This window comes from Oreochromis niloticus, linkage group LG17, assembly GCF_001858045.2.
Source record: "Oreochromis niloticus isolate F11D_XX linkage group LG17, O_niloticus_UMD_NMBU, whole genome shotgun sequence".
In the NCBI taxonomy this organism is placed as follows: Eukaryota; Metazoa; Chordata; class Actinopteri; order Cichliformes; family Cichlidae; genus Oreochromis; species Oreochromis niloticus.
In genome coordinates this window covers 11689672-11717637 of record NC_031981.2, presented here as the reverse complement: position 1 = coordinate 11717637, position 27966 = coordinate 11689672, and the positions used below count along the sequence as shown (strand labels likewise).

Here is a 27966-nt window from a genome sequence, read left to right as displayed (position 1 = left end):
TCCAAGCTGCCCGCTCACCTGGCAGGGTGACGACAATATCCCATCAGTCTTTAGCAACTGAGAGGTAAAAACAGTCGACCACTAGACTAATATGGGACGTCACAGTGACTAAGTCAAATAAATCTTCTACATACAGTTAATACTTACAACATATATTTGCTGGTGGCTAAAAACACTGACTTTGTACAAATTAGCCACATTTTCTTTTTGTCGCCACAGTGGAGCATCTGCCTCCATTTCACCCTATCCCAAGCAACTTTTTGTGTGACTCCAATCTTCTGCATGTCCTCCTTCACTACACTCCATGAACCTCCTCTATGGACTTCCTCTGTTCCTATTTCTTCAGTATCCTTTGTCTGGTATGTGCTCTATCCCTCCTCTGCGCATGTCCAAAACCATCTCAGCCTTGACTCTCTAACTTTGTCTTCGAACTGCTCAGCCTGAGCTGTCCCTCTGATGTACCCATCTCTAATCTTGTCCATCATGGTCCCTCCCTAAAAAATCTTAACATCTTCAACTCTGTCACCTCCAGCTTACAGCAGGTCTCACTACCGTCTTGTAAACCTTCCCTTGCACTCTCGCTGCCACAAATCACCCCTGGCACTCGTCTCCACCCACTCCACTTTGTCTGCCCTTTCTTCTTCACCTCTCTTGTGGACTTCTACTGAGTTTGGATGGCTGACCCCAGTTATTTAAACTCACCAATCTTCACTATCCCTTCACTGTTATACCTGTCTTCCTCTCATTCACACACATGTATTCTGTCTCGCTTCAAGTGACGTTCATTACTCTTCTCTTAAGAGCATACCTCCACCTCTCCAGGCCCTCTTCCACCTGCTCCCCACTCTCATTACAGATCACAATGTCGTCATTGAACATCATAGTCCACGGAGACTCCTGCCTGACCTCATCTGTTAAGCTTTCCATCACCGCTGCAAACAAGAAGTGGCTCAGAGCCGATCCCTGATGTAATCCCATCCCCACCTTGAACCCATCTGTCACTCCAACTGCACACCTCGCCACTGTCTTGCTGTCCTTACACGTTTTCACTCCTTGGGCATCCTCTCATGAAAACAATCTGGTTTTAACACAAAAAAATCCACTGCCCACTCTCCTCGACATCTGCATACATCCAAAGGTATGCAGTCTAAAGTTTTAAATGTTTGTACTACAAAAGTAGTAAAATTTTTAACCCACATGTGAAGAAAATCCTTCATTCTTGGGTATTTTTTTTTACAAAAAGATGCTTCATTCCTTGTGAAGCATTTTATCCACTGAGTGCTCACAATCTAGCATTTCAGGACAGATAAGAAGAGCTATTCATGTGAGGTTTATAAGTTTATGTAAGTATCCACTAGAGGAATATTGTCCATCTTAATTATCTGTTGTAAAACATCAGATTTCGTGCAACAAAACAAGTGAACATAAACACCATGTTTATTTAGGTGTGAATGCTGAGCTGTACTTGTACAATCATTATTTGGGGCACAGATGAGTACTATATTTAATGATTTAAATGAATAAATAAACCAGTTGACATTGACACCAGGCAATGACAGCTTTGTGCTTTGATCAGCTGTCTGGTTTATGTACCTGAAGCAAGAATTACAATAATTTGGGATGCAGAAAGCAATTTCTGCCCGTGGCTGTATTAGCTAATAAGCGTCATGGCATGTGAGATTGCTGGTACAAGCTGACCTTTGGTTTAACTTTGTGGCTTCCCTGTAATAGCACTCTATTTAATAATTACTACATTTTGGTTTCCTTTGCTGTTCATTGCTTAGCTTTTTTTGGGAGAGCACTCACAGTGGAGAGACTGACAAGAAAAAATGGAAAAAGTAAGCTGGTATGGCGTCACAGCACAGATCTCTAGATGTGTCTGAACTGAGTATGTTGCAGTTCTGAGATATTTGCATCACTTGTAGATGTCCTAAAAGTTAAAAAAGGGGCACAGACCTGGCACATAAAAAAAATATTACCTAATCACATCACCTTAAATCAGACATGTTCAGCATGTTCAGTGGTGCTTTTACCTTAATGTTTAACTAAATGAATGGATACAGTATCAGAGACATGTAGGCAGGCTTGTGTTCTTTGTCCTTGTCAGGACACAGCACATTTTAATTGCCTGCATCACAGCTGCTACACATAAGGTTGATATATGCAGCTATTTAGCCAGACACTTGGTCACACGCTATCTAAGGCATCTGTGTGTTTGGCCAGAGGCGCTGACCCTGCAAACAGCTACTTGTGTTTCTTACCAGTCTGGTTTTGTGGGTGCCCTTCTCCCATGTTGTCTGCCATGTTTTCTTCCATACTTTGTTCATGGAGGTCATGGGTGATAGATTTCACAACGTCTTTTTGGTCATTTTCATTCTTAGTCACTGCAGCTGTTGCATCTGGGTCAACAGATTTTACCATGAACTTGTATTCCAATCCTGCAGTGATAAAAAAAAGCATTAATTTTTTTTTTGCTAGGAATATGGGAAATAGATGTAGAAATACATTGAGTCATGTGCAAACATACATGGAAATAAGCAAAGGCAGAGTTTTTGCACTTTCAATGAGCCTGAAAGTCAATATTTGGCATGATCACCTTTACTCTTCGACACAGCCTGAACTCTCTTAAGGAAGCTTTCTTGTAATTTCCTTAAGTAGCCTCCAGGAACTGGTCTCCAGGCTTCTTGAAGGACATTAAAATCTCTTATTTAGATGTTAGCTACATTTTCTTGAATTCTCTGTCATGATGATCCCACACTGATTCAATAATATTAAGGTCTGGGCTCTGGAAAGGCCAATTCTATTGTACTTTTGTCGATCCAGTGCTTTTATTGCATTGGCATTGTGTTTGAGATCTTTACATTGTTGCCAATCAGATGCTTTCCACATGAATCTGACAGTATTTTTGACAAGATCCCCAACAGCACTGACAGAAATGCAATTCCAAACCCTGACGATGATTTGAACTAAAAAAAGATACATTCAGATTAATCACTTCATAAGACTTGTTGCCATTGATTTTCAGTCCAGTCCTTGTATAATTTGGCATACCTCAGCCTTCTTTAAGAATGGCTTCTTGACGGTCACACTTCCACTGAGACCATTCCTGATGAGACTTCAGCGAACAGTAGATGGATTAACTGAAGGGCCAAATGCATCTCTCAGATCTTGTGCCAGATCTTGTCTGGATTTTTTTTCCTGTTTCGCAAAGATATGACTTCCAGGCACTGTTCATCTGTGGTAGAAAGGTTTTTCGAGCCTGACATTTCTTTTGTCCTGTACTTGTCCACGTTTCTCAGATATCATCAAGATAAGGTTTCAGCTAATACCTCTTTGGGAATCATCTTGTTGGTGCAGAAATACTTTTATCATTTTTATGTTTGGATAATTCACAGTTCACTGTGAAGTAGCTGACTTACAAAAAAAATTCTTTCAAAATGGTCAGGTACAAGGACTGGACTGAAAATGAATGATGAAGCAGCAAATGGACAGCCTGGAAAACTATCCCTCAGAAGGACTTTAAAACAATTACAAGCAAGTCTGGCTCCTTGGAAGCAAAGTATAAAGAAATGTGGACTGGCACGAGGTTTTTGCACATATATTTGTCATGCATCAAATTTAAGTAATTAAATTAGCCATAATACAATAGTTTAACCAGAATTCAAAGTATTTAAAATATTTTCTTTCATTCTTTTATTCCCTTCAGCCCACTTTATTTATTAGTTTATACTTTATTTCCCTGTAAAGTGTTCCTATGAATATGTGGGAGTGCTGTTGTTTAATTAAGACAAACAGCAGGAAACAAGAAAACAAACACATAAAGAAAAAACACACCATCTATTCACAGATTACACTCGGAACACTTCATAAATCAATAGACTGTTCCTTTTCTGGTATCGCATACAAAAATTAAATAATATTTAAGCAAATGAGACTATATTTTCACATCAACCACTTAGCATGTCTGAGAGGCAAACCTGTGTTACCGTTACTAGTAGGCAGCAGGAAAATCCAATCCTTGTCAAGGATGCAAAATGTAGTCTATATATTATACAATAAATTCAGTTAAATTGAGTTTAATTTAGGATCGTCTCAAATTGTGGTTTGAGTCACAGAGCTTTCATTTTATCTCTCTATATATACACGTGTTTTCCAACTGTTGCATGCCAAAATGTCTTCAGTGAAAAAGGTGTGTTGCAGACAATCAGCCTCCAAATATCGTGAATGTGCCCTGGAATCTGGGTGAGGCGTTCTACTTAATGGCTGTCTTGTGTTTGTGAATGGCTCTGCTGTTGCTGGCACCATGATGCGTGTTCCTCTGAGAGAACATAACAGATGGCTGAACACACACGGGTGCCATGCTGCTGCCACAGGAGCTCTACAACAAACAACCACGCGCTCGCAATATGTAGGCCTATCTAGGGGCACACGTTTATTCACTCATGGATGAAGCACAAGTGCACGTACTGTAGGAGGTTGAAAATGTACAAATGAATAACACGTGCGCACAAGCAGACTCTTACCGCACTTTTCTACCACCTCCTGGTTGACTAGCTCCTTTACTTCTTCGGCCTTGAAACAAAGAAATGCAAGTGAATAATTTAAATGACAAGTCAGTTTTTAGCCTTTTGTCACGTGTGAGTGTGCAACCGTGCTATGACGTACTGAGAGTCCAGGCTCTCCTTTATCCCCTTTTGCTCCTTCAATACCAACTTTACCCTAAAAGGAAAAGATATCTACATATTATATTTATATTGGATGACAGATTCGGACAGTTTACGGACATTTGCACTGAAAAGTGATGAGACACAACAAAATATTTGGACCTACACTTCTCTCAAGTTAACATCTATACAATATTCAATTAAGGAGAAGGCAGCCATGCAGGTAATTTCACTTATTTTGGCTTATTACACCTTTTAGATCTAACAAGGACTAAAAGTCTTTTGAAAAACAAAGTTTTCACAGCAAGTGTGACCACCTCTATTAAAAGGTTTTTAGTGGTTTGCCAGACTTAAAGCATTCAGGTGTGTTAACACAATGTCCACTTACAGAAGTGAACATCACAGCACTCATATGTTTTATTCTGGTGAACACATGAAATACAAAAATACACATCTGGAGACTACAAGGCCGAGAACTGAAAACATCCGTGACAGAGGATACAGTGCCCTTAAATATGAGATCACAAGCCAATTTTTAAAATCAAATCAAAATACTTAAATCTCTTAAATCTCTTGATTGCCCGGGCTCTAGTTCTTTAAATGGAAACAAAAAGTGGCATTTACTGTCACTGCAAAACCATTTATTTGAGCTTGTGCACAGAATACATGAGAGTTCAAACACTGGAACAAGAGTCTTCAGAGTTTAACTGTGACCATTTAAAAGAAAAAAAGGTGAGGTATGATTAGGCAAAAAGGTCTGTTACTACTGGTGATTTTTGAAGTCTGAAATCTGCATGTTGCAGTTTGCTAATGCAGCTAATGTTATTCAGCTGATTTAGTGTGTTATTAATTGCTCTATGTAATGGTATCAAGGCATTTGCAAAGAACTACATAGACACAATGACCTCAAAACAAGGTGAGTCAGATAGCCCAGATATTAGTGCTTTCGGGACAGAGCTATTAAAAGAACACTGTTAGGTGCGATGTGTTTATTTAGCTACTGAGTATAACTATCAAAAGTCTCTTGCAGACAGGCCTGCAATACGTTTAATGCTTTGCAAAATAAAGGTGCAACAGAGCTAAACTAAAACTAAATAATTATCCACACTTTTACATTATCAATGTATCAAAAAAGAATGTGCAACATCAAAGGGATTACTCATTAGTGGCAAACAGACAACTCTTCAATCCACCACATCTAAACAGAGCCTTGAGCATCTTTTAATCTCTAATGTGGGCTGGATCTGTTTTGGAGACCAAACAAGAAAATATCTTAAAGAAGAGATAATATTTTCCTGGTGACCAGAAAAATATCTTCAGGCGGCCAATAATGTGTGTAATGCATTTTAAATAATTTCATTTAAATTAAACATTTCTAATGATTCAGTCACACTAGAGTAAAAATACAAACTGGAACCAACTACGAGTAGTTGCAGCAACCAACTGGTTGTCCATGTTCGATCACAAGGTGACTGCACACGCTGAGGGAGGCAACCTGTCTCCAAACAATCCCAGTCTGACTTGCATTAACTCAATCATTCTCAAACAGATTGTTGAAGGGTTGCAAATACAGTCCCGATCAAAAGTTTAAAACGACTTGAAAAATGGCAAAAAAATCACATTTTGCATGGTTGGATCTTAACAAGGTTCCAAGTAGAGCTTCAACATGCAACAAGAAGAAATGGGAGTGAGACAAAACATTTTTTTGAGCAAGCAATTTATCGAAAACAATGCTTAAACTGTAACAGCTGTTTTACAGCTGGTCAAAAGTTTAGGACCACACCTCAAAAAAAACCTGTAAACCCCCCAAAACAGAAATCAAAGTTCAAAACATGAACTCAGTAATGAGTAGCTCCACCGTTATTGTTGAACACTTCAAAAATTTGTTGTGGCATGCTTGATGCAAGTGTTTCCATGAGGTGAGTGGAAACTGCAAGCAGTGAAGACGGCCGCACAAGGGGCATCTACTCTCTGGAACTGGTGTCCATTCATCTTGCCATCCATCCCCAAAGGTTCTTAATTGGATTTAGATCAGGAGAACACACAGGATGGTCCAAAAGAGTGATGTTATTCCCCTGGAAGAAGTCCCTTGTCCTGCAGGCATTTTGTACTGTAGCGTTGTCCTGTTGAAAAACCCAGTCGTTACCACGCAGACGAGGGCCCTCAGTCATGAGGGATGCTCTCTGCAACATCTGGACATAGCCAGTGGCCGTTTGACGCCCCTGCACCTCCTGATGCTCCATTGTTCCACTGAAGGAAAAAGCACCTCAGACCATTATGGCGTCCCCTCCACTGTGGCGCGTAGAAAACATCTCAGGTGGGATCTGCTTGTCATCCTAGTACCATCAATGTTAAATTCTTTCTCATTAGAGAATAAAACTTTCTTCCACCTTTTAGTGTCCCATGTTTGGTGCTCTCTTGCAAAGTCCAAATGATCAGTTCTGTTGCGTTCAAGGAGAGAAGGCCTTTCAAGACATTTTTTGTTTTTTAAGCCCTTCAATCTCAGCTGCCGTCTGATGGTTATGGGGCTGCAGTCAGCACCAGTAACGGCCTTAATTTGGTTCGAGGATTGTCCAGTGTCTTGACGGACAGCCAGTTAGATTCTCCAGCTCATTGCTGGTGAAATTATTTTCAGGTTTTCCACTTTACTTTTTTGTTCCATATCCCCCAGGATCATTTAAGAAATTCCAAATGGCTGTCTTACTGCGTCCCACCTCAGCAGTGATGGTGCGCTGCGAGAGACCCTGCTTATGCAGTTCAACAACCCGACCACATTCAAAAAGGAAATGCCATCAGAACGTCATGACTGTGTGACTACCTGACAAAAAATGACAATGAATCCACATTTTTGCACAGATTTGGCCTTTTAAAGGCATGTGGTCCTAAACTTTTGATCAGCTGTAAAACAGCCTGTTTCAGTTTAAGCGTTGCTTGCAATAAATTGCATGTCCCAAAAAATGTTTTGTCTCACTCCCATTTCTTCTTGTTGCATGTTGAAGCTCTACTTGAAACCTTGTTAAGATCCAACCATGCAAAATATGTTTGTTTTTTTGCCATTTTTCAAGTGGTCTTAAACTTCTGATCGGGACTGTATCTATCATGTCATTTAAAAACATAAGCAGATTGACAGTAATCAGAGTCAGTCTGCATCGGTGAATGTAACTTGGCAGTGATTTTGCTGAGTGCCTATGTCATTTTGCAGTTAAATTACCGTACTGCAACAGCTACGTCACTATTTGTGGAGGAATTTCTGTTTCAGATCTGAGGTTCTTATTCGACTCTGAATGGAAGAAGTGAATGTGAATTTCTGTTTAATGTGAATTTCTGTGGATGTAGACAGCAACAGATTTGCAACAGATGGCAACAGATTTGCCATTTTCCCCAATTTATCACACTTAATCGGCGTATTATCAGAAACAGATGCTTGACGCATTCAACTGCAAACTGATAGCAGACTGACTCTGTCTTATTGCTGTTTAATCGCCATCTTTATGCACCGAAATCTCTTTGAGGACAACAACCGTCGCAGACCTCGTCCCCGTCTTCTAAGCAACCTGTTTTCCTTACTAGTACTTCAGCATTGTGTTTTATTTTTGTCTCCCAAGTACCAAACACAGATTCTGGCAGGAGAAACACACGGACCCTGTACCACCAGTCCTTGCCAGCAGCAATGTGGATGGTGTACTTTTAAATGAATATTTATGTTGTTTATTATGAATATAAAGCAAATTATATACTTTAGCTCTGTGAAAGTTACAGGAAATAATATAGATGAAGGGATGTTTCTGAATTACAAGTGTGCTCGAAGAAAGCTGTGTAGAGATGTGAGTGCTGTGTGTCGAGATGTGAGTGCTGTGTGTCTCACATTTTGTCCTCTGTGTCCTGGTGTCCCTGGTGCTCCACTCTGACACTTCTTTGATCTGCCTCTTCTACCCCTCTCCCCCTGTTTGACCAAAACATGCAAGTGCACGCAGGGAAAATATATATATTTTAAATACAACACCTCTAAATCATCAACAACAAGAAAAAATGTCCATAGCAGCACACCTCATCACTCACTTCTAAACAATATGAAAGACAGGCCAATTAGGCACATCCTTGGAATATCCTCATTAGAGGTTTCCAGCCACTCTCTGTCAACACTGAGAGTCCAGTAATTGTAGCTGAAAGGAGCTAATTGAGTAAGATATTACTTGAAAGCTGCAGACAGAAATAGACCTCTCAGTGTGTGTGTGTGTGTGTGTTTTAATTGAGGACATGTCTCTGCTGTATCCACTGCTGGTGCCACTCTCTTACAAAGACACGGTGATGACTGTAATCAAGCTCAGCTCCTGCTCATTGTGTTCTGTCACATATTTAGTCTTCTCTTGTTGGGCTTTAAAGTTCAAAAATGTATTTGTGAGAAAGTGATATAAGCTATGTACGCACAGGTGCCCGTTCTTTCTCATAAATGGACTACCAATTTAGCGAACCTGCTAAATTAAAAAAACATATACATTTTAAGACTCTGATAGGGCATATACTTTTACAGAAATATGTTTCCCTCAACTGCATACTTCATTGCATATTTGTGCCTCTATGTCTGGAGCCCCTAATTTAGCCCCATGGCTTTTTAGTGCTGCCAAGACAAGTTTTTGTTACGTGACGATATTGTGACTGTATCATTTAGTTAAAGACTGTAGCATTCATGTTCAGTGTTGAGTAAAAAAAAATACCCCATTAAACTAGTGATCAATGACTCCACTAATGTGTGCCAGTCTTTAAATACAAAGTTAATATCTGTTGATAAGTTCTAACTTTTGGCCCCGATATTGTGTGATGACAGCTTGTAGAGGGCATCTCACGAACATCACATTTGTTAAAGATAAAAGTGACGATTCTCTATGACGGTACTGATGACACACGTAACTTGTGAGTAGGTGCTTGGAAAAGTAAAGACAGCTAGACTACTTTTAATTTGTTATCATGAGATAATGAAGTCGTGATCAGGGGAACAGCAGGTAGCTTGGAGATAATTAGACTGTAGTATTGATAATGAGCCTGTGTTTCATCCGCAAGTACAAGTACCTAAAGAGTTGGGTATACTGTACCTTAGGCCCTTTGTCTCCCTGAGGCCCTGGCGGTCCCGGTGGTCCCGTATCACCGTCCCTTCCTGGACTTCCTGCTGACCCCTTGAAACCTGGGAAACCTGGAAAACCTGCTGCACCCTGAATTCATTAAAAGAAAAATCTGATCACAGTGGCTAAACCGCTGTAAAGCTACATCATTATGTAAATATAAACAGATTTCACCAGCTTTCAATTGGATATAAAAATAAACTCTAGGATAAAAAATCACAGGTCTTATGGCTTTGAATTTACAAACCTTTTCCCCTTTTACTCCAGGATCACCATCAACACCATTGATCCCCCCTTCTCCCTTGTCTCCCTAAAATTTCACAAAATGAGAAACACTAACTGATTTGTTTGTGTGTGTGTGTGCTTGGGATATTAGTAGGGGAAATACACGCACACTTAAACGCTTACCTTGCGGCCCGTGACCCCATTCAGTCCAGGTATGCCCGGGGTGCCAGGTAACCCCATATCTCCCTGTTTTGCAGGGACATATATGGAGTATGCATGTTTTTCACATAGCACTGCTACATAACCTAACACAGCTCGCTAATCAAATAAGAATCAAATTAAGGAATAACCTTTTCTCCATTCAGGCCAGGGCTCCCAGTGCGCCCAGGAAAACCTCGGAAACCCTGTAAAAGCATGAAACACATCACTTAATTCATTAAGACACAGACACACAAGCAGGTGACAAATTAGGAAAAAGTCATCAATGTGAAAATGAAAATTCTTCACCTTCTCCCCCTTCTCCCCTTTTTCTCCTGGTAAGCCAGGTTCTCCTGGATCACCCTATGGAAAAAATAAAAGAATGACAAACTAAATTAACTGTATTTGAATGTTTAGAAATCAAAGGTGCAGTAAATAGTTATAAACTGCTCATTAGAGTACCTGATTACCCTGTTGTCCTTGGAGTCCATTGTCTCCTTTATCCCCTTTGGCTCCATCCAGCCCATCAGCCCCATTGCGACCCTTGAATCAAATTAAATTGTTATTATCTCATTTGATCACATCTTAAATTAATACTGAGTATTTGCTTTAAATGTCGTAAACGTCAGTACCATCACTCCATTGACTCCAGGATCTCCTGGATCTCCCTGCAGACAATCATGACAATTTCACACACAGAGCTTCGAGAAATGAGTGTTTGAACTAATGTTGATGCCTAACTTACTTACTTTTTGTCCTACCGGGCCCCGTGCTCCAAACCTTCCCATTGCACCTTTTGTACCCACATTACCTTTTACACCCTTTTAAAAACAGTTAATTAGGTAGATTTTAGATGTTTTTAAGCAAGACATGATTGGCACTACACTCTGTAACCTGCAAACTTTTCCAAACTCTAAACAACTTTGTATCTGAATTCATTACCTTGACCCCAGGAGGACCATCCTCGCCTTTTTCTCCTTTATCCCCGTCAAAGCCAGGTGAACCTCGCTCACCCTGAAACAAAATGCCCGCACACTTCTTCATTGCTAATTTTTCACACATATTTTTTTTAAGCTTACAGCTTTTATTTTCAGCTCTTTTTATTGTGTATGTGTTAGATGGCTTGAGTTGTTTCAATATGTTTTGTACTGAAACTCATTTTAGTGGAATGAGTAATAGAAAAAAAGTCAGTGGGATCTCACTGGCTGTCCTTTGGAACCCTTATAGCCACGAGGTCCTTGGATTTGAAGCACACTGCCCTGTAGAAAGGAATTCAGTTGTAAAATCAGTATGAAACTAATGTAAATACAGCTCATTCAAAATAAAGAACGCCCTCTTTCAATTTCAGCCTTCAGCACAAAAACTTCTTATTCATGTCAAGCACGGTGGTGGTGGGGTAAGGATTTGGGATTGTTTTGCAGTTACAGGAGCTGGGTACCTTGCAGTCATTGAGTCAACCATGAACTCTGTTGTATACCAAATAGAGATAGACTAGAAATAGGCTAGATTCAAATGTGAGGCCATCTGTCCAACAGCTAAAGGTTGGCCAAAACTGGGTCATACACCAGGTCAATGATCCCAAGCACAGCAGCAAATCTACAACAGAAGTGCTGAAAAAGAACAGAATCAAGGTGTTGCAATGGCTCAGTAAAAGTCCAGACCTCAACATAACTCAAATGCTGTGCCAGCACATTAAGAGAGCTGTTATTCAACAAATATAGTTGGTTTTTCACATACTACTTTTGCAGTTAGTATGTGTTAAATAAAGGTACATTTCAAGTGTTACTGTTCATCTGAAATTGTATTTACCTACTATTAAGACCTGCTGAGGAACTAATTATTTTTATAATGTCCTTTGTATATGTAAAACTCTAAGTTTATTTGGCTGCTCTTTTATTCACAGGGAATGCTGGAGGAGATGGCTCTGTGTCTTATGATTTGGCACATTTTTACACCCAATGGGCTTCCTGATGCAACCCCCGTGGGATTTGTGTTTCCTCCTGGTCCTGTACTGGGGATCTTTTGCATTGTTTAACAAATGTGTAAACCACTACAGTATGGAGCCACACACATAAAGCCTACCTATGTATACATAAAACCTTTGAACTGAAAGAGGGTGTACTTTAGTTTTAATGACAGTATATCCACAGATACAGTAAATACAAAGCTGTAAGGTCAGAAGTTGTTACTCTCACAACTTCACCTACTTCCAAGGTGCAAAAAGAAGAACATAAAGTCTGAAGAGGATTAAGTTCCAACAACAGCTGTATTTTAAAGAACAACTTTATTCTTTGATTATTTGTTTGCAGAATTTATGATTTCAAGCCACAAGAAAAAAAGATCTACTACAAGTGTTGCTGGAACTTTAACCTATGTATAAAGTTGTAAACCTTACATACGTCTTGTTTGACACACATGTGTTTAACCACAGAGCAAGACAAACTCATTATACCCTTTCTCCTTTGACTCCAGGTGATCCACGATCTCCCTAAAAGAAAACAAAACATGATTTTTAAATCCAGTTTCAAACAGCATGATTTCAATTTTAACTGAAGTAAAGAAAACTACATGCACATTGTAGTAGTTCTAGTATGAATATGTTGAAAGCTAGTTCTGCACAACATGATGAGATTTTATTGGTATTTGACATGACTGTCATAAATAATAAAATCATCCAGCAAAACCTTAGTTACGACACTGTCTGACAAACAAATATGAATGCAGGCTGACCAACAAGTGGCACCACTTTTAACACAGCCGTTACCCACTGATATTTAAAAACAAACAGGAAATCACAATTGCAACATAAATGTGCCTGTAATAGAGCAGAATATTCACATCTTAATGTCAGTGAGTCATCTGCAAGTAAAAATAAATCACAAGCAGCTGTTTATTGATATTCGGGCACCTGAGAATTACAGCAGCTTCATGCTTCATGCACTTGTTTAACAGAAATCCTCAGGGTAAAGAGAAAAACATCCAGTCACTCATTTCACTGCTTTGGTCGCACAGATGAAAGCAGCAAGTACTTATGCAAACATATATGCTTGCTATCTTGTTCCATTACAATATGTTTATGTTGCGGTAAACTGAGTCCATCTATCCTCCCTGCAGTCAACAGTGATGGACGCAAGAATGGAAACATTGTCCTAATATGCACACTGTGTGTCTCTTGCTGTGGAAAGAGACACACAAGAAACAAAGACTTAAATAGTACTTTTTGACTCTACTGCGTCACATAGTTTTGAGGCACTTTAAGCAACATGACAGCAATTTCAGTTCACTGTATTTCAGAGCCTGGTAGGCTGGACGCAGCAAAGCCTGAGTGCCGTTTGCATGAAGCGCAACAGAGAGTTTTCAGTTTGCACTTGGTGCTATATTCCTTTAAATATAAAATGTATGTAATTTTCTATATTAAAGTCTCATTAGCTGTAATCTAAGATGTCTAATAAAAAAAAAGGAAAATTGATTAAAAAAAAAAACAAAAACAAGAAACATCATTGATTCATCAGTCATGGCAACAGCTCACCTTTTCACCTTTGCTCCCACTCAGTCCTCTAGGACCCTGTTTTTATAAGAAGGGTGAAAGATAGTGTATTTTTTCTCCTATGTCACTAAGGGTTTTATATAAAACTTCATGTTCAATTGTATGGTTTTGAAAAGTTGCTTACTATGGGCCCAGGAGCTCCTTTGACACCTGGAGAGCCCTTGTCACCCTGAAAAGAAACATTTTCCTGCATAAGCAAACATAGCAAAGCTGATTTTTTGTGTGATATTTTAAAATGATAAAAACTACAGTTCCTGTCTGGTCTAAACATCACCAACAACATAGTCACCAAATGTCAAATATGTAAAAAGGAGCTTACCCTTTTACCTGGGAGGCCAACTACGCCTCTCTCACCAGGTTCACCTGGTATACTGTCACCCTGGTAAAATGAGGAAGGGAAAATGATAATTTTTGAAGTGGCAAAAACTGCATAATTGTAGTATGAGGCAAAATAGATTTATGTTAAAATAACAATAACACCATGCTTTAAGTTTGACTTACACAACTGTGCATAATATTAGTACTTACCTTTTCTCCTTTTTCTCCAGGTATGCCAGGAATACCCTATGAGGTGGTGCCAAAAGAAATTGGACTCATTTTCAGCCAGCAATAAAACAGAGAGAAACAAAAGTATAAAATGGATAAAAATTGTAACAAGCAGTGACTTTTAGTGTAGAAGGTTGGCAAAGAAATAAATAACCTAAAAGACAGAAATGTTAAGTTTTCTATACATGAGGTCCTGGCAGTCCTCGAGTTCCAGGAGATCCTGGGGAGCCATTCTTCCCTCTTTTACCTCGGCTGCCCTAATATCAACACAAACATCATACCTCATCATTATTATTTAAGCAGTGAGGTAATACTTACAACCTTCTCTGTCTATGCCTCTTCTTATTAATTCATTCTCACATTTCATGCAGATTATTTCATTTATTAGATCATTTCATTTATTATATTGTATTGGCATTCAAAAGAGTTTAAGGGTGATTGTAAGACAATGTTGATGACATACCTCTCTACCTGCCTCTCCTGGGTCCCCTGGAAGACCCCTAAGACCTGTGGGGCCCTGGATGCCTGGATTGCCAGAGATTCCCTGAATGCCCTGAGCACCTGGAGGACCTGGCTCGCCGGGCTCACCCTGAGGCAACACCATGGCAGAAAATAAGAATACAGGAAAAAAAGAAAAGAAAAATCAGTGTTTGAAGATGAGCACATCATCAGAGGTCACTTGTCTCTTGTAATGTTGTTATTCAGCTTTTCTATTACTTTTGAATAATTGCTTTGAAATAAGGTCCTTCTTGCCTTTATCAAATTAAAAGCTGAAACACAATTTTGAATGAGTCACTGAGTCAATTAAATACTCCAAATTAAAAGTGTGATGTGAATCGAAGTCATTCAAAGTAAATGCTATGGAAGTCTGTGGGGGCTAATTAATTTACTAGGACATGTATATGTATATATATATATATATAGAGAGAGAGAGAGAGAGAGAGAGAGAGCTTAAATGTATTTTACAGCCCACCAATGTAAAGTCTGTGCTAACCTAAATTAAAACTATTGGCAATTACTAAATCCACTTGTTATGTTTTTGCAATGCTTAATCCACCATTATGCACAAACTCTTCAATCAAAATGATATTTTGAATGCTAAAATATAATTATTGTTGTTGTCCAATTTTCAAATGTACTGTTTTACAAAAAAGCATAAAAAATAGTAAAGAACATCATTATTTTTCTGATTATATATATTTTTTGTCTAATAACTAACAATATATTTACATATATTTACATTTTTTTTCCGAAAATATTATTTTTAAAAAAATGTTTTTTATGACAGGTGGTCAAACAGACCAGTAACCATCAGTAACCATCCCCCCGTATCATGATGACAGCTATCAGCTAATGCAGTTTATCATATTAAAAGGTTAAAAGGCTAGTTGATTAAACACTTATGTTATTTATTATGTTAGCACACTTGAAACAGTTCTGACAGTCAGTCTAATAAAATTAAAATCAGTCTTTAAAGTCCCCATAAGGGATGAGCGGAGAAATAGAAATTTCACCTTCTGTCCAGGAGGACCAGCCTGACCCTCTGGCCCTCTGTGACCGATGCCCGGCTCCCCCTAAAAATAACCAAACAGATGAACACATCTGCGCAGTCACCATCATTAAAGTTTAAAAAGCACAGTTAAATCTTTATATATTTACCTTTTGTCCCTTTTCACCAATTTCACCCTGAAGAGTGCATAGAATGAGTTAGAATAATGGAGTGCACCGTGACACATCCTTTTCATGTGCCAAAATAAACTAACTCGGAGGAATTTGAAATAATAAAAAAAAAAACAGGACTTGTCAGCATGTTTAACAAGGGGAATTATTAATGTCTGCTTTAATCTACTGTCTCAAAGTCATACAGAAATAGAGCAGGAGGGCCATCAAAGCCCTGGACTCAACCAGATTCAGTGACAGGCGAGACGGGAGAGAAGCTCTCCCTGAGCTCTGATGTCATTTACAGATGCAGTGTTGGGTGGAGTGGGAGCGTCCATGATATTTTTATGAACTGGTGGAACATTTCATGTGGGGGACATGTGTCATTCTTGCTTTGTGATCTTAAGATGATAATAAAAAATAACGCTTGAAATCAGTGGGACAGTATCAGCGACTCGGTCATTTCAGCACAGATATGTTTTATTTCAAAGGGTTGGTTCAAGGTTGATGTCGCTTTTTTGGGCAATATTTATCACTAGGATAGAAGAATATCAGCCACACACAGCTAACAAATTTTAGAGGCATAAACTAGACAGCAATTGTGGCAACAGTGATGGATCAATGGCTCTTAATAGTTAAATAATGCTCATTATGTCTTGCAAGGCTTGAGCCACCTGTTGCAAATGTTGATGGCTTTTTTGTCCCTTTTTAATCTTTTCAATAAAGTTTCATCATAACATTCAAAATCTTGTCACCTTTTGTCCTGGTTTTCCATTTTCACCTGGCTGTCCCTGTTGTACAAAAAAGACAGTTATCATCATCATCTCTATAAACAGCTAATTTTTTAAAACAGTCATTGAGCATTTCAAGAAAAGTGTAGCATGTATACATTTTACTCTTTTGCCCTTACTTTCAGTAAATAATACCCCGGGGGATATGGGTACGGCAGTCCAGTTTCTTCATCATAATTTCCCTCTCTCCTCCTCTCCATCTCCTCCCTCATCCTCTCCCATTCCTCCCTCTGCCGCTCCAGCTCTCTTTCGCTTTCCATTTTTTCCCTCTCCTGCTCAGCCTCCCTCTCTTTCTCCAGTTCCTGTCTTTCTCTCTCCATCTCCAGCCTATCCCTCTCTCTCTCCATCTCCAAGTCCTCCTCCTCTTCTTCCTTCTCTTGATCTACACCTTCCTCTGTCTCCCAGTCATAGTCTCCACTTCTCTCCTCCTCCTCATAGACTGGATCAGGGACTGGTTTTAAATCAGGCATTAACTCTTTCTCTTTTTCCATTCCCCAATCTTCCACTTCTGCTTTTGTCTGTTCTTCTCCTCCACCTATTATTTCTGTGGGAACCTCTGTATCGATGTATCTCTGTCTCTCTCGTGCTTCTTGTCTCTCACTCCTGCTATGTGTCTGAAGGCCTGGATTTTCTTTTTCGTCCTTCTAAAAACACAAATCAGTGTATTTGTAAGTCATCTATCCATCTTGATTTGGATAAACACCTGATGTCTACTGTTGAAAACAGACTTACGCTCCAGATTTTGTAACCCTGAGCTCCAGAGGAGATGTGCTGTAATTTAAATGATCACAAAGCAAAACTTTTTTTAGATGCAATTTGATTTTAATTTTTTAAACCATGGAACTATCAGATGAAAATTAGTACTTGCTGTGCCTTCTTAAACCGATTTCGTCCTCCTGGGGCACCTGGCATGAACACCTAAAACATACAGATTTTACGTCACAATTTTTTAAAAATTATTATTCATTAGTCTTCTACAAAAACAGGTGATGCTTACCATGGTGTCAGGCCAAAATACACCTCTTTTCACCCTGATTTCAGGTTGAGGCACTTCCATCTCCCACAGAGCCTTCATAAGCAAATTTAGCAAATCAATTATGATGATTGATATTGATATACTTTGTAAGTGCTGAGCCACCTCTAATTTCTTTATATTGTTTGAGGAAAATGGGAAACAAACATGTGCAGGCATACACAAAAACACAGCATCTAACGTTGTGTTTTTAGTTTGTACAATTCTTAAAAAGGTGAAAGTCATTATTTGCTATTACCATCTTTATTTTTTAACACAGCCAGAACTTCTCCAGGCTTCTGGAAGAGCATTCAAGGCTCTTCTTTGAATGTTTACTGTCTTCAACAGGTCTGGGCTTTGGGAAGGACAATTGTGACTGTTTGCCAATCATAAACTTTCCTTCTGATGTTATTGCATAGTGGATCAAAATCGGACAAGGTCACCAATGGCTGAAATGCAACCCTAAACCATGACAGAGCCTCCACCATGTTTTACAGATGGCTGTAGATATTCACTGTTGTACTGCTTTCCTGATCTCCTCCACAGATAATGATGATTACTTACCAAAAATTCTAAAGTTTGATTCAACTCTTAATCAGACCTGTTGTCACTGGTTTTCAGTCCAGTTCTTTGCCATCCTCCCTTAAGAATGGCTTCGTTCTGATGAGGTTTCAGGTATAGGTGGGGGTATAGCTCAGTGGTAGAGCATTTGACTGCAGATTAAGAGGTCCCCAGTTCAAATCTGGGTGCCCCCTTCATATATACTCACTAATTTCTTTGTTATTCTGAACTGCTTCTTTACTTCCATGGAACCAATTCTTTAATCATACTAGTATTCTGTTGCTGCTTTTCTGTATTTATTATGTTGCTGTCGCTTTTCTTTTTCCCTTGTGCAATATTTTGGCAGATGTGCAATTTCCATAGCCCTTTCACCCTTACTTATTATTTATTATATTCTAGTGTACACAGTAGTGGCATAATGGTTAGCACTGTGGCCTCACAGTAAGAAGGTCCTGAATTCAATTTCTCCATCAGTCTGGGGTCTTTCTATGTAGAGTTTGCATGTTCTCCCCTGGTCCTCTGACTTCCTCCCACAGTCCAAAGACATGCACTTAGTGGGATTAGGTTAATTGAAAACTCTAAATTCCCATAGGTATGAATGCGGGAGTGGTAAATGGTTGTCTGTTTCTATGCGTAGCCCTGCGACAGACTGGCGACCTGTCTAGGGTGCCCTAAGACAGCTGGGATAGGCTCCTGCGACCCTGAAAAAAAGGATAAGTGGATGGATGGATAGGGTTCCTGTATATTGTCTTTTACTTTCACACCAACCAAGTTCTAAATTCAACAGATGGATCAACTGAATGACCAGGTGTCTTTGCTGGATTTTTCCTGATTCTTAAGGACACGACTTTCAGATACACACATCCACTGCATAGTTTTTGTGTCTCTGTGTGTGTGTGTGTGTGTGTGTGTGTTTTTTTTTTTTTTTTCTTGTCCGGTTTCTCAGATTTTTTCAGAACACCCTGCACTGCAAAGATATGCAGGTTTTCAACTAATACCTCTTTGGGAATTATCATTTTATGTGTATTCAAATTTTGTCAAATTTGAGATACAACGCTGGCTCACCTCTTGAGTTAGGTGCTATTTTATGCTTGGATAATTAACAGCTCAGTGCGAAGTAGTTTAACAAACAAATTTTAAAAAATGCATATTAAGGTACAAGACTACACTAAAAATGAGTGAAAAAGCAGTCAATGTCCAAAGAAAACCTTTACAAGACCTTCAGAAAGCCATGAGAACTATTGCTGAAGAGGACTTTTAAAAATGACAAGAAAGTCTGGCTCCTTGGAAGCAAAATATAAAGAAATCAGGGGTGGCTCAAGACTTTTGTGGAGTACTGTACGATGAGAAAAAAGGAGGAAGACACAGAGTTGTTTAGAAAGTCACTTTTACTTAAGCACACATGCACAGAGAGGTTAAACACAGACAATATAATTATAAAGATAAATTTCACCAGCGTAACAAGTGTTTGATCTGGCTACGTATGTGTTTATAGTAAAACTAGATTCTAAATATTATCTATGGTATTCACAGGATATGGGAAAGTAAGAAACCCTTAGTATTTCCATGTTTTAATAAATAAAATGTTTGTATTTCCTGAAGTATGTATGCAAATTGTTGTCATGTTTAAGAAAGCTTCTATTTTATTTACTGAAAAATACTTGTCATAAATAAATTAGGAGTTTCTGGCAGGGTAAGTAAAGCTACACTGGTTTTTACAATGACCAAGCTTAAAAAAACACAACCTATATACGAGGACACAATTTTCAGGTGCCTAATTTTCTATAAGCCACAATAAGAGAAAAACAGTATGTCTGGTATGGTATACGGTATTTTTTGGTGAGTGACATTGTCTCTGTGCGGAAAGAAGTCCCCCCTCATGAAACGACGTTGCTCAGGGTTCATCACCAGAGAAAACGGTTCACAGTTTATTCGCACTCTCCGTGTAGTGCTTTCTTATGAATGATTAAGACTCTATAGTCTCAGTCTCTCGGGAATTAAGAGATTTCCTGTTTAAAAAAACGAGAGAGAGAAAGTATTAAAAGTAACTCTCTGGATTTTGTTTCTCAGTAAATCATTCATGAACAGCTGGACTAGTCTACATTTTCTGCTCATTTCCATTCAGACAAGCTTTAGAGAAATCATGCTAAAAGCATGCCGCTCATGCTTTGGTCGTGTTTGGTCATGTATTCACATCAGCCTTAAACAAACACTTGCATTATTTTGCACTGGTGAAATTTTCATCAAAAGCAGAAGAAAGAAAGGGGTCTTGAAAATGATGAAAGTGCTGGTTATGGTTTATTTATTGACAACTGCAGTTAAGCCCATTCGCTGTTTTATTCAAGCACTTGCAGATCAATTTCAGGACCCTTGTGCATAAGTGCAAATAAAGTATGCATTCCAATGCATGCAAAGATCTTTAAGACGGAAGCCTGTATGACTTAAAATGAAAACTCCACCTGATCTGGTTCTTCTGTTGCCGCAGGAGGTGTAGACTGAAAAGACACATCAGAATTTTAAAGTGAAAATGTCACTTGGAAAGTCAAGCACAATACAAAGAAAGAAAAAGTAAACAATGCAGTAAGCTGCCCGGGAATACCTTCTCTATATCATCAGAGGGTCGAGAGGGTGACTCTGTGGTTGGCAAGATAACCTAGGGGGGACAAATAAGTACACAAGTCTGAATGTAGACAAAACAGCATATTGGTACCTTTTACAACGCTTTTTAAAAAAGTGACTTTTTTGTCATTACTCTGAATGTTTGCACTTATCTGCCATTAAAATATGAAGCTAGCAGGCTTCAATGTTTTGTATTATTATAGGTAAAAGTATTGAAAGTTGCTCTGTGATGGATAGCTACAGTTAAACTTTCTGTTAAAAATCTGGACTTTTTGCACACTATCACACATCCAGAGTACACTCAGAATAATATACACTTCAATATGCAGACTGCAGAGGAGCTGAACACAAGCCCTTTTACCAGAAGAGTCTCAGTCATCCCTAAAATGTCCATGCAACATGCGGCTCAGGCTCTTTTGCCTATACTGACTGAACTACCTGGGGCAGGAAGGTTGAGGGTAGCGACACCAACTAGGTGGAGAAGAACACCTGGTCTGCTGATCCTTCTTTCTCCCATATAGTAGGTGCAAAGCTGGAGAAATGGTGAAGAATGTGCAGGGTGAAGCACAGCAGGTAGCTGTGCACTGACTGCATGTTGGCAGTCAGTGGGTGATTTCTTCTCTTTGTGCTTTATTGTAAAGTGTGTCCGTACAATTAAAAAGCTTCCCTCTGTAATTTCATTCTTAGTGGAACCTGGCAGAGGTCCCTGGCTTGTTTTTCTTAGTTTTGTGCTTGAATGAATAAAACTGATGAAAAGATAAATACCAAAGATAACACAACATTTGTTTCACCTGTGCATCCGTTTCTCTGTCTGAGAAGACTGTTATAGGTTGACTTAAGGTCTCAACCTGGGCAGGACTGGGTGTGGGCAATTGTTCCTTACAAATCAAAAGCAACACAAATGTATTATTGTTCAGGTAAAACAGAAATGTTTATTACTTTTAGTTAGCTATCGGGCTACAAATGATCACCTTATCATCCACTGGATGGGGAAATTCATCTGTTTGGACTTCAAGCTGCGCATATTAAACAAATTGAACACATGTCACATTAAAGATGAATCATAACATTTGTACCCAGTCCAGCTGAAACAGATGAGAGAATATTTACCTGTCTGTTTTCCCCAAAGTCCCGAGGGATTAAGGGGTCAATTGTGGTAAGTTCTTCCTATTTGAAAAAAAAAATAAAAAAAATCTCGTCATAACTTTTAAACACTCAAGCCCACGGTAGATGATGTGGAGAGCGGATGAAGTGGGCTGTAATGACAAACTAATTTATTCTTAATAATTAAGATTAGGTAGTGGGTGTGTCATTAATCAGATCTCTGCAGCATTTGTGTGGGCGCAGGTATAATTCAGTCTCCAGAGATACTGCTACCAAGAAAAAAACAACAAAAAAAACCGCAGGTGACTGGATGATGAGTTTGGCAGGGCTGTTAACAAGAAGGCGCTCACAATTCTCTAAATGAGGAACAACCCCACGTCATCAACATCACATTAAAATTAAGCTTCCAACGGTGCATCAATTAGTGATTTATTATTGCAGCTGCCTACCTCGTATTCATAACTGTAATCTTCGCCGTTATAAAACTCGTCTTCTTCGTCTTGCCTGGCCTCTTCACTTGTCTTAGGATAAAAAGGAAATAGCAATTATTACAGGAAGGAATTGTTGCACAGCATTACTTGTAAGGTGTGAATAACTGGAAGACATCAACGCCAAGCAAATGTAATCTGTTAACATTACAGTGAGAAGCAGATGGACATTAGGATCAATGCATGCTTTTAGTTAAATGAGGCATATTGTGGGTGCAAAACGTGGTTCATTCAGTGTGTTTATATTCACAGTGTTTTAATTTAGGATTATGTTTCATTAAATCTTTTTTTTATAAAGTTATGTTTGTATTTTGCAAGGTCAGACAGCCATGTTAGTTGGTGCATTTTAATTTAGTTGGGGCTGAAGTGAAGTAACGTTTCCGGGTTTATTCTGATCCGTTGTTCAAGGACATTTACCAAGCGTTGTCTCTGCCTCCTATGTCGTCCTTTATTTCCTTTGCCCTGGTTAAGAAGTTCACAATCAGAGAGAGAAAAGATGAAGGTTTCCCATACTTCAGGAGTTGTTGATGATCAAGTGCTAAACTGCAGCTGATAAGTTTAGGGAAATGAGTAATTAATGTTTATCAAAAATGAATAAAAATCCTATTAAATTAGGATGATTAAAAACCATTAAGTCTAGTTTTACCAAACAGTTTAGAGCTATTTATTGTATTTATTTATAGGACCATACCTGATGTTTTACATGTTTCAGCCCATCCGATTTATGTGTAACCCTTTAAAGCCTGAACCATGAGATAATTACTAGAAAATTGAAATTTTTTTCAAAGTGTTCTTTGAACCTTCTGACAATTTTTTAAAAATTTAATGAAATAGTAATTTGCAAATACGAGTTTTAATTTGAATCATATTTGCTAGATCTGGCATTTTAAAAATGATACACTACGCATGTGATTTAAATATATATAGACACATATACACTGCCTGGCCAAATCCCCTCCCCCAAAAAACCTGGATTAAACTAAGGCCCATATGATGAATGGCAAGAGTTTATTTAACCCTAACTGATGCATTGAGTAGCTTGTATTATCAGAAGACATGATAATTTCCCATAGTCGTGGAAAAGACCTGCGTCCAGAAAGAAAACAACTAAGGAGACAGGTGAAACTTTTAAAAATGACTTAACTAACACATTATTAAAGGATAGCGGTGAGCCATCATCTTCGAGGAAGTAATGAGATCAGTGAGAGAATTGGAGATTGATTGGTGAAATCAAATCATAGTCAAAGTAAGAACATTTCCTTTTGACCTTGGGTTGCTTCACTTGGTCAGATCATGGTTGACCACCATTATGTGCCAAAAGAATGAAGTTATCCCAGGGATATGCTAAAACTGAGGTCCAGATCACCAGGCCGAGGACTATTTTGCACTGGGCTCCAAAGAAAGAATAAATTTGTTTAAAAAATGTATTTCTGTGTGGAGTTTGCATGTTCTCCCTGTGTTTGCGTGGGTTCTCTCCGGTACTCTGGCTTCCTCCCCCCCTTCATGACCCTGAAAGGTATAAGCGGCAGAGAATGAATAGATGGATGGCTAGTGTTTGGGGTATTTTATTTTTCCAAAAAAATGACACTTTCACCCAAACCTTACTCTTGCACTTAACTCTTTTTCCATACATCAAAGTCTGAAAACCCAATGACCCAAAAACAAATGTCGTTGGAGAACTTCTTTGAACAGGAAGAAAGAGCCAAAGATGAGTCAGCAGAGGGGTCTCAGAATGCCAACAAAAAGAAAGAAAGAGACTACTAAGAATCATACTTAAATTAAGAGGTTCATTGCGAAATTTACACCCTCCACATTCGCTTGGTATAATATACAGTGACTGGCTAGCTAATGAAGTCTCACAGTCCACAGAAAAATTGTCCAGCGTTAAACTGGTCGATGGTACAAAAAAGACTGGGAACCGCTGTTCTAAGATATCAGTGTCAGGAATCATCGGGCTCAGACTGTTAAAGAGCAGCTCAGGGCACATGAGACATTATTTTACACATAAACTGACCGCCACAGAGTCAAGAACTTAACCCCATTGATAATTTTTGGGATGTGCTGGGGAAGACTGAATCCAAGATCTTACAGAAAAATAAATGCAACGCTGACGACAACACATAACGCTGCATAAGCTTATCGAAACAATATTTTGGCAATGCTGTCATCAAAGATAAACGTGGTCCAACAAAATATTAGACTTTGCAACTTTATTTTGGCTGGGCAGTATATACTAACCACTAGTGACAAATATATTTTAAGGGATTCTTCAAACTATAATCAATGCATATTTAAAGAACACATTATCAGTGGATAACAGAGACACAAATATCAGCTTTCAGGTATTTTTGTGGCACCCTAGACGTGACTCATCACATTAACTTCTTTCATGCCTTTAACTTTGTTACCATAACTTAGTGCAGTCCTTAATATTAAAGAATAACACACACATCATTCTCACTAAAATGTAAACATTAAAGTATTTTCCATATTTAGGTTTCCTTTTATACTGGTGCTACAACTGCACTTTCCCAAATCTACATTACTGTGCAGTAATATCACAACTGAGAGTCCAAATCACTTAAAATTAGCATAAACATCAAAACAGAAGCTGACGTGTATGCTAAGTAGATGAGATGAGCTAAAACATCTAACACCTGTATGGTCCTTTGGTATTATGCATTCATTGTTAACTGATGGAGAAGTATCCTATTTTCCATCCTCTATCTAAAACCCAACCCTCAATAAGACAGTTATGGTAGCTTTACTTTCCCACGTTCCCTGTTCTTCTTCTTTTGTCCTGAATTCTTCTTCAGTGAGTCCTCCTGAGTGAGGAGAACAGTCTCCATTACAGATTGAGGTAACCCTGAAAACATCTGACAGACAAATTTTAACTTTAAATGCAATCTGAATATAAATAACACAAATATTTCCTAATGTAGGATTGTTTAGATTTTTGAAGTATGACATGTACATCACTAGACTTTACAAAGCATTTTATGAAATATTATGTGAATGTTAGTTATATATTAATTACTTTTTATGACTTTTTTAGGAATTATTATGAAGTTTATTTTCATTTTATTTCTTTAAATTAAGGGAATAATAGAAAATATAAAAAAGAAAAATGGCACCAAGAGTTTACACTCTGTCTTTTTTCAATCTAAAAGTGCCTAAATATGAAATGTGACAGCCTTACCTCATTGGTCATTGTATAATTGGAAGTAGAATTGACTACAGTCAGATTAACTTTGAAGGAAGTTTCAGTACTGTCTACTGTCTCCTTTAAATTGGTCTCAATTGTATCATGCTCCGGTTCTGAATTCAGTGTGTTGACGGTCCATAAAGTTGGATCCTCTGCAGTTTCATTTAAAGGGTCCTTCAGTGAGAGAAGTAAAAAAAAAAACATTAGTGACAACTGGTGAGAAACTATTAAACACAGTTTCATTTCTCCAGGATCATGGTGAAAACATTTAAAGGCACACAGGCTCAAATAAAATGCAAATGCACAAAGGTATGAGATGGCTGAAAAACTCAAGATTACACAGAACCTTAAACAATAAATATCAAGGACTGTTAATAGAACAAGAAATATTCAGAACATGAGGTGTAAATTGTTTGATGAAGCATGGACTCACCAAGCTGCTGCAAACAGTTCTCAGAGATTTTGGACCATACCGACACGATAACAACACATAATTGCTGCAAATTTGTAGGCTACAGTGAGATGATTTGAGCTTTGTTGCATGATGTGTTATCCTTCTTGAATCATCCATCAGAAGATGGGTACATTTTGGTCATAAAGGGTCAGTAGCAATGTTGAGGTAGGCTGTGCATTTAAACAATGCTGAGTTGGTACTAAGGGCCTTAAAGTGTGCCTACAAGATATTCCCCATACCATTACACCTCCACCAACCTGAAGACACAGGATGGATCCATGCTTTCACGCAGTTTACACCAAATTTTGACCCTATCATCCGAATGTCAAAGTAGAAACATCACAGGAAAGACTCAGGCACTGTTTTTCAAACCTCCACTTCTCCAATTGTGGTGAGTCCATGAGAATTGTAGCCTACAGTTTCCTATACTTAGCTGACCTGTTTCGATGTGCATTCAGAGATGCTTGTCTGCATACTTTGGTTGTAACAAGTGGTTATTTGAGTTACTGTTGCCTTCCTATCAACTCAAAGTGTGACCATTCTCCTTGGATCTCTGGCATCGACAAGCAATTTTTCATTCACAGAAGTGCTGCTCACTAGATATTTTCTCTTTTTCTGACCCTTCTCTGTAAGTCGATGGTTGCGTAGGAAATTCCCAGCAGATTATTAGTTTCTGAAATACTCAGACCAGCCCGTCTGGCATCAACAGCCATAACGCATTCAAAATCACGCTCATGTTGAATTCAGCAGATCATCTGGAACATGCAATGTTTCGTTGCCATATGTTTGGCTGATTAGATATTTGCGTTAACAGTCGAACAGGTGTACCCACTAAAATATGTGGTAGGTTCATAGGTTCATTATTGTTCCTTCTCTTAAGACTAGGCTGAGGGTACGTACAACCAAGAAAGATTCAGGAGGCTGGCCGTCTACATCAGTGTCCTCAAAAGTGTCCCCTTTTGACAGAGGCCTGCTGGTGACGTCAAATTTCTCCGAACTCTATCGAGAAAATATAAAATGCATAGCAGTAGTAGTCGTTTTGAAAAGTTTGAGGTATTGGAAACAAGAAATGTAAACATACAGTATACAGTCTAAAAATAACATCAGACACTTCTTTGAGTCTACGTACTGTGTAGTCAGTGATGACGTTGGAGTTGTGCCTTTCTGTGTTTTCTTTTGTTTTCTTGGAGTTGCTGAGCACATGAAGCAGCTCCTCTATGCCATCCTGCAGCAACCTGTCAATCAAAGCCTTCAGCAAAGGAAGCTGAAAAAAGCTTTTATTTAGACAGCTGAACTCTACTTTTATTACACTATTGCATATTTATACAATGTGGTGCAAAGAGCTCACCTTTATACCGTAGGCTTCAAACATTGTCTCAATGTCCTAAAGTCGAGTGAAAATACGTTGTTCAGATACTTAATAATGTAAAATGAGAACATGTATGCCATAGAAGAAATCATTATATCCTTTATTCAACCTTCATCTCAAGAGATTTTCCTGGAGCTCCAGCGTCACCCTGCAGAAACATGAAAATAAATGCAGTCGGCATAATGTAATTTCCATTCCCATGTTTCTGAGGTATAACTCAAATCAGCATTACCTTTTCTCCTTTCAGGCCTCTTTCTCCTTTATCACCCTGCAAAACAAGACAAATCAGCAACCAAGGCTATATTTCAGGTTTTTTTAAGAACTCAGCCACAATATAAGCACCATTACCACCTTACCTTCAATCCTGGAGAACCCTAAACACACAGAAACAGAGGAGCAGGACATTT

The 27966-nt window shown here is 38.6% G+C and overlaps 1 protein-coding gene and 1 non-coding gene across 2 annotated transcripts in view; one reads left to right on the top strand and one right to left on the bottom strand.

Moving 5' to 3' along the window:
• The window catches only part of col7a1l (collagen type VII alpha 1-like), a 63663-nt gene that overhangs the window by 3465 nt on the left and 32232 nt on the right, over positions 1-27966 (bottom strand). Inside the window, 43 exon segments of the mRNA XM_013271185.3 lie at positions 2262-2438; positions 4524-4572; positions 4666-4719; positions 8530-8607; positions 9755-9871; positions 10029-10091; positions 10190-10252; positions 10357-10410; positions 10514-10567; positions 10667-10747; positions 10837-10872; positions 10954-11025; positions 11147-11218; positions 11407-11463; positions 12657-12692; positions 13734-13769; positions 13876-13920; positions 14071-14130; positions 14280-14315; positions 14483-14554; positions 14761-14886; positions 15812-15871; positions 15957-15983; positions 16712-16747; positions 16867-17391; positions 17480-17518; positions 17612-17665; positions 17745-17816; positions 20780-20815; positions 20920-20973; positions 21731-21817; positions 21911-21955; positions 22050-22106; positions 22493-22564; positions 22949-22993; positions 25300-25356; positions 25731-25910; positions 27091-27189; positions 27320-27454; positions 27539-27574; positions 27669-27707; positions 27792-27827; positions 27916-27933. Of these exon segments, the coding sequence (XP_013126639.3) occupies positions 2262-2438; positions 4524-4572; positions 4666-4719; positions 8530-8607; positions 9755-9871; positions 10029-10091; positions 10190-10252; positions 10357-10410; positions 10514-10567; positions 10667-10747; positions 10837-10872; positions 10954-11025; positions 11147-11218; positions 11407-11463; positions 12657-12692; positions 13734-13769; positions 13876-13920; positions 14071-14130; positions 14280-14315; positions 14483-14554; positions 14761-14886; positions 15812-15871; positions 15957-15983; positions 16712-16747; positions 16867-17391; positions 17480-17518; positions 17612-17665; positions 17745-17816; positions 20780-20815; positions 20920-20973; positions 21731-21817; positions 21911-21955; positions 22050-22106; positions 22493-22564; positions 22949-22993; positions 25300-25356; positions 25731-25910; positions 27091-27189; positions 27320-27454; positions 27539-27574; positions 27669-27707; positions 27792-27827; positions 27916-27933 (3247 nt within the window).
• Positions 18443-18514, top strand: trnac-gca (transfer RNA cysteine (anticodon GCA)). The gene has a single exon. It is a non-coding gene; the product is annotated as a tRNA-Cys (tRNA).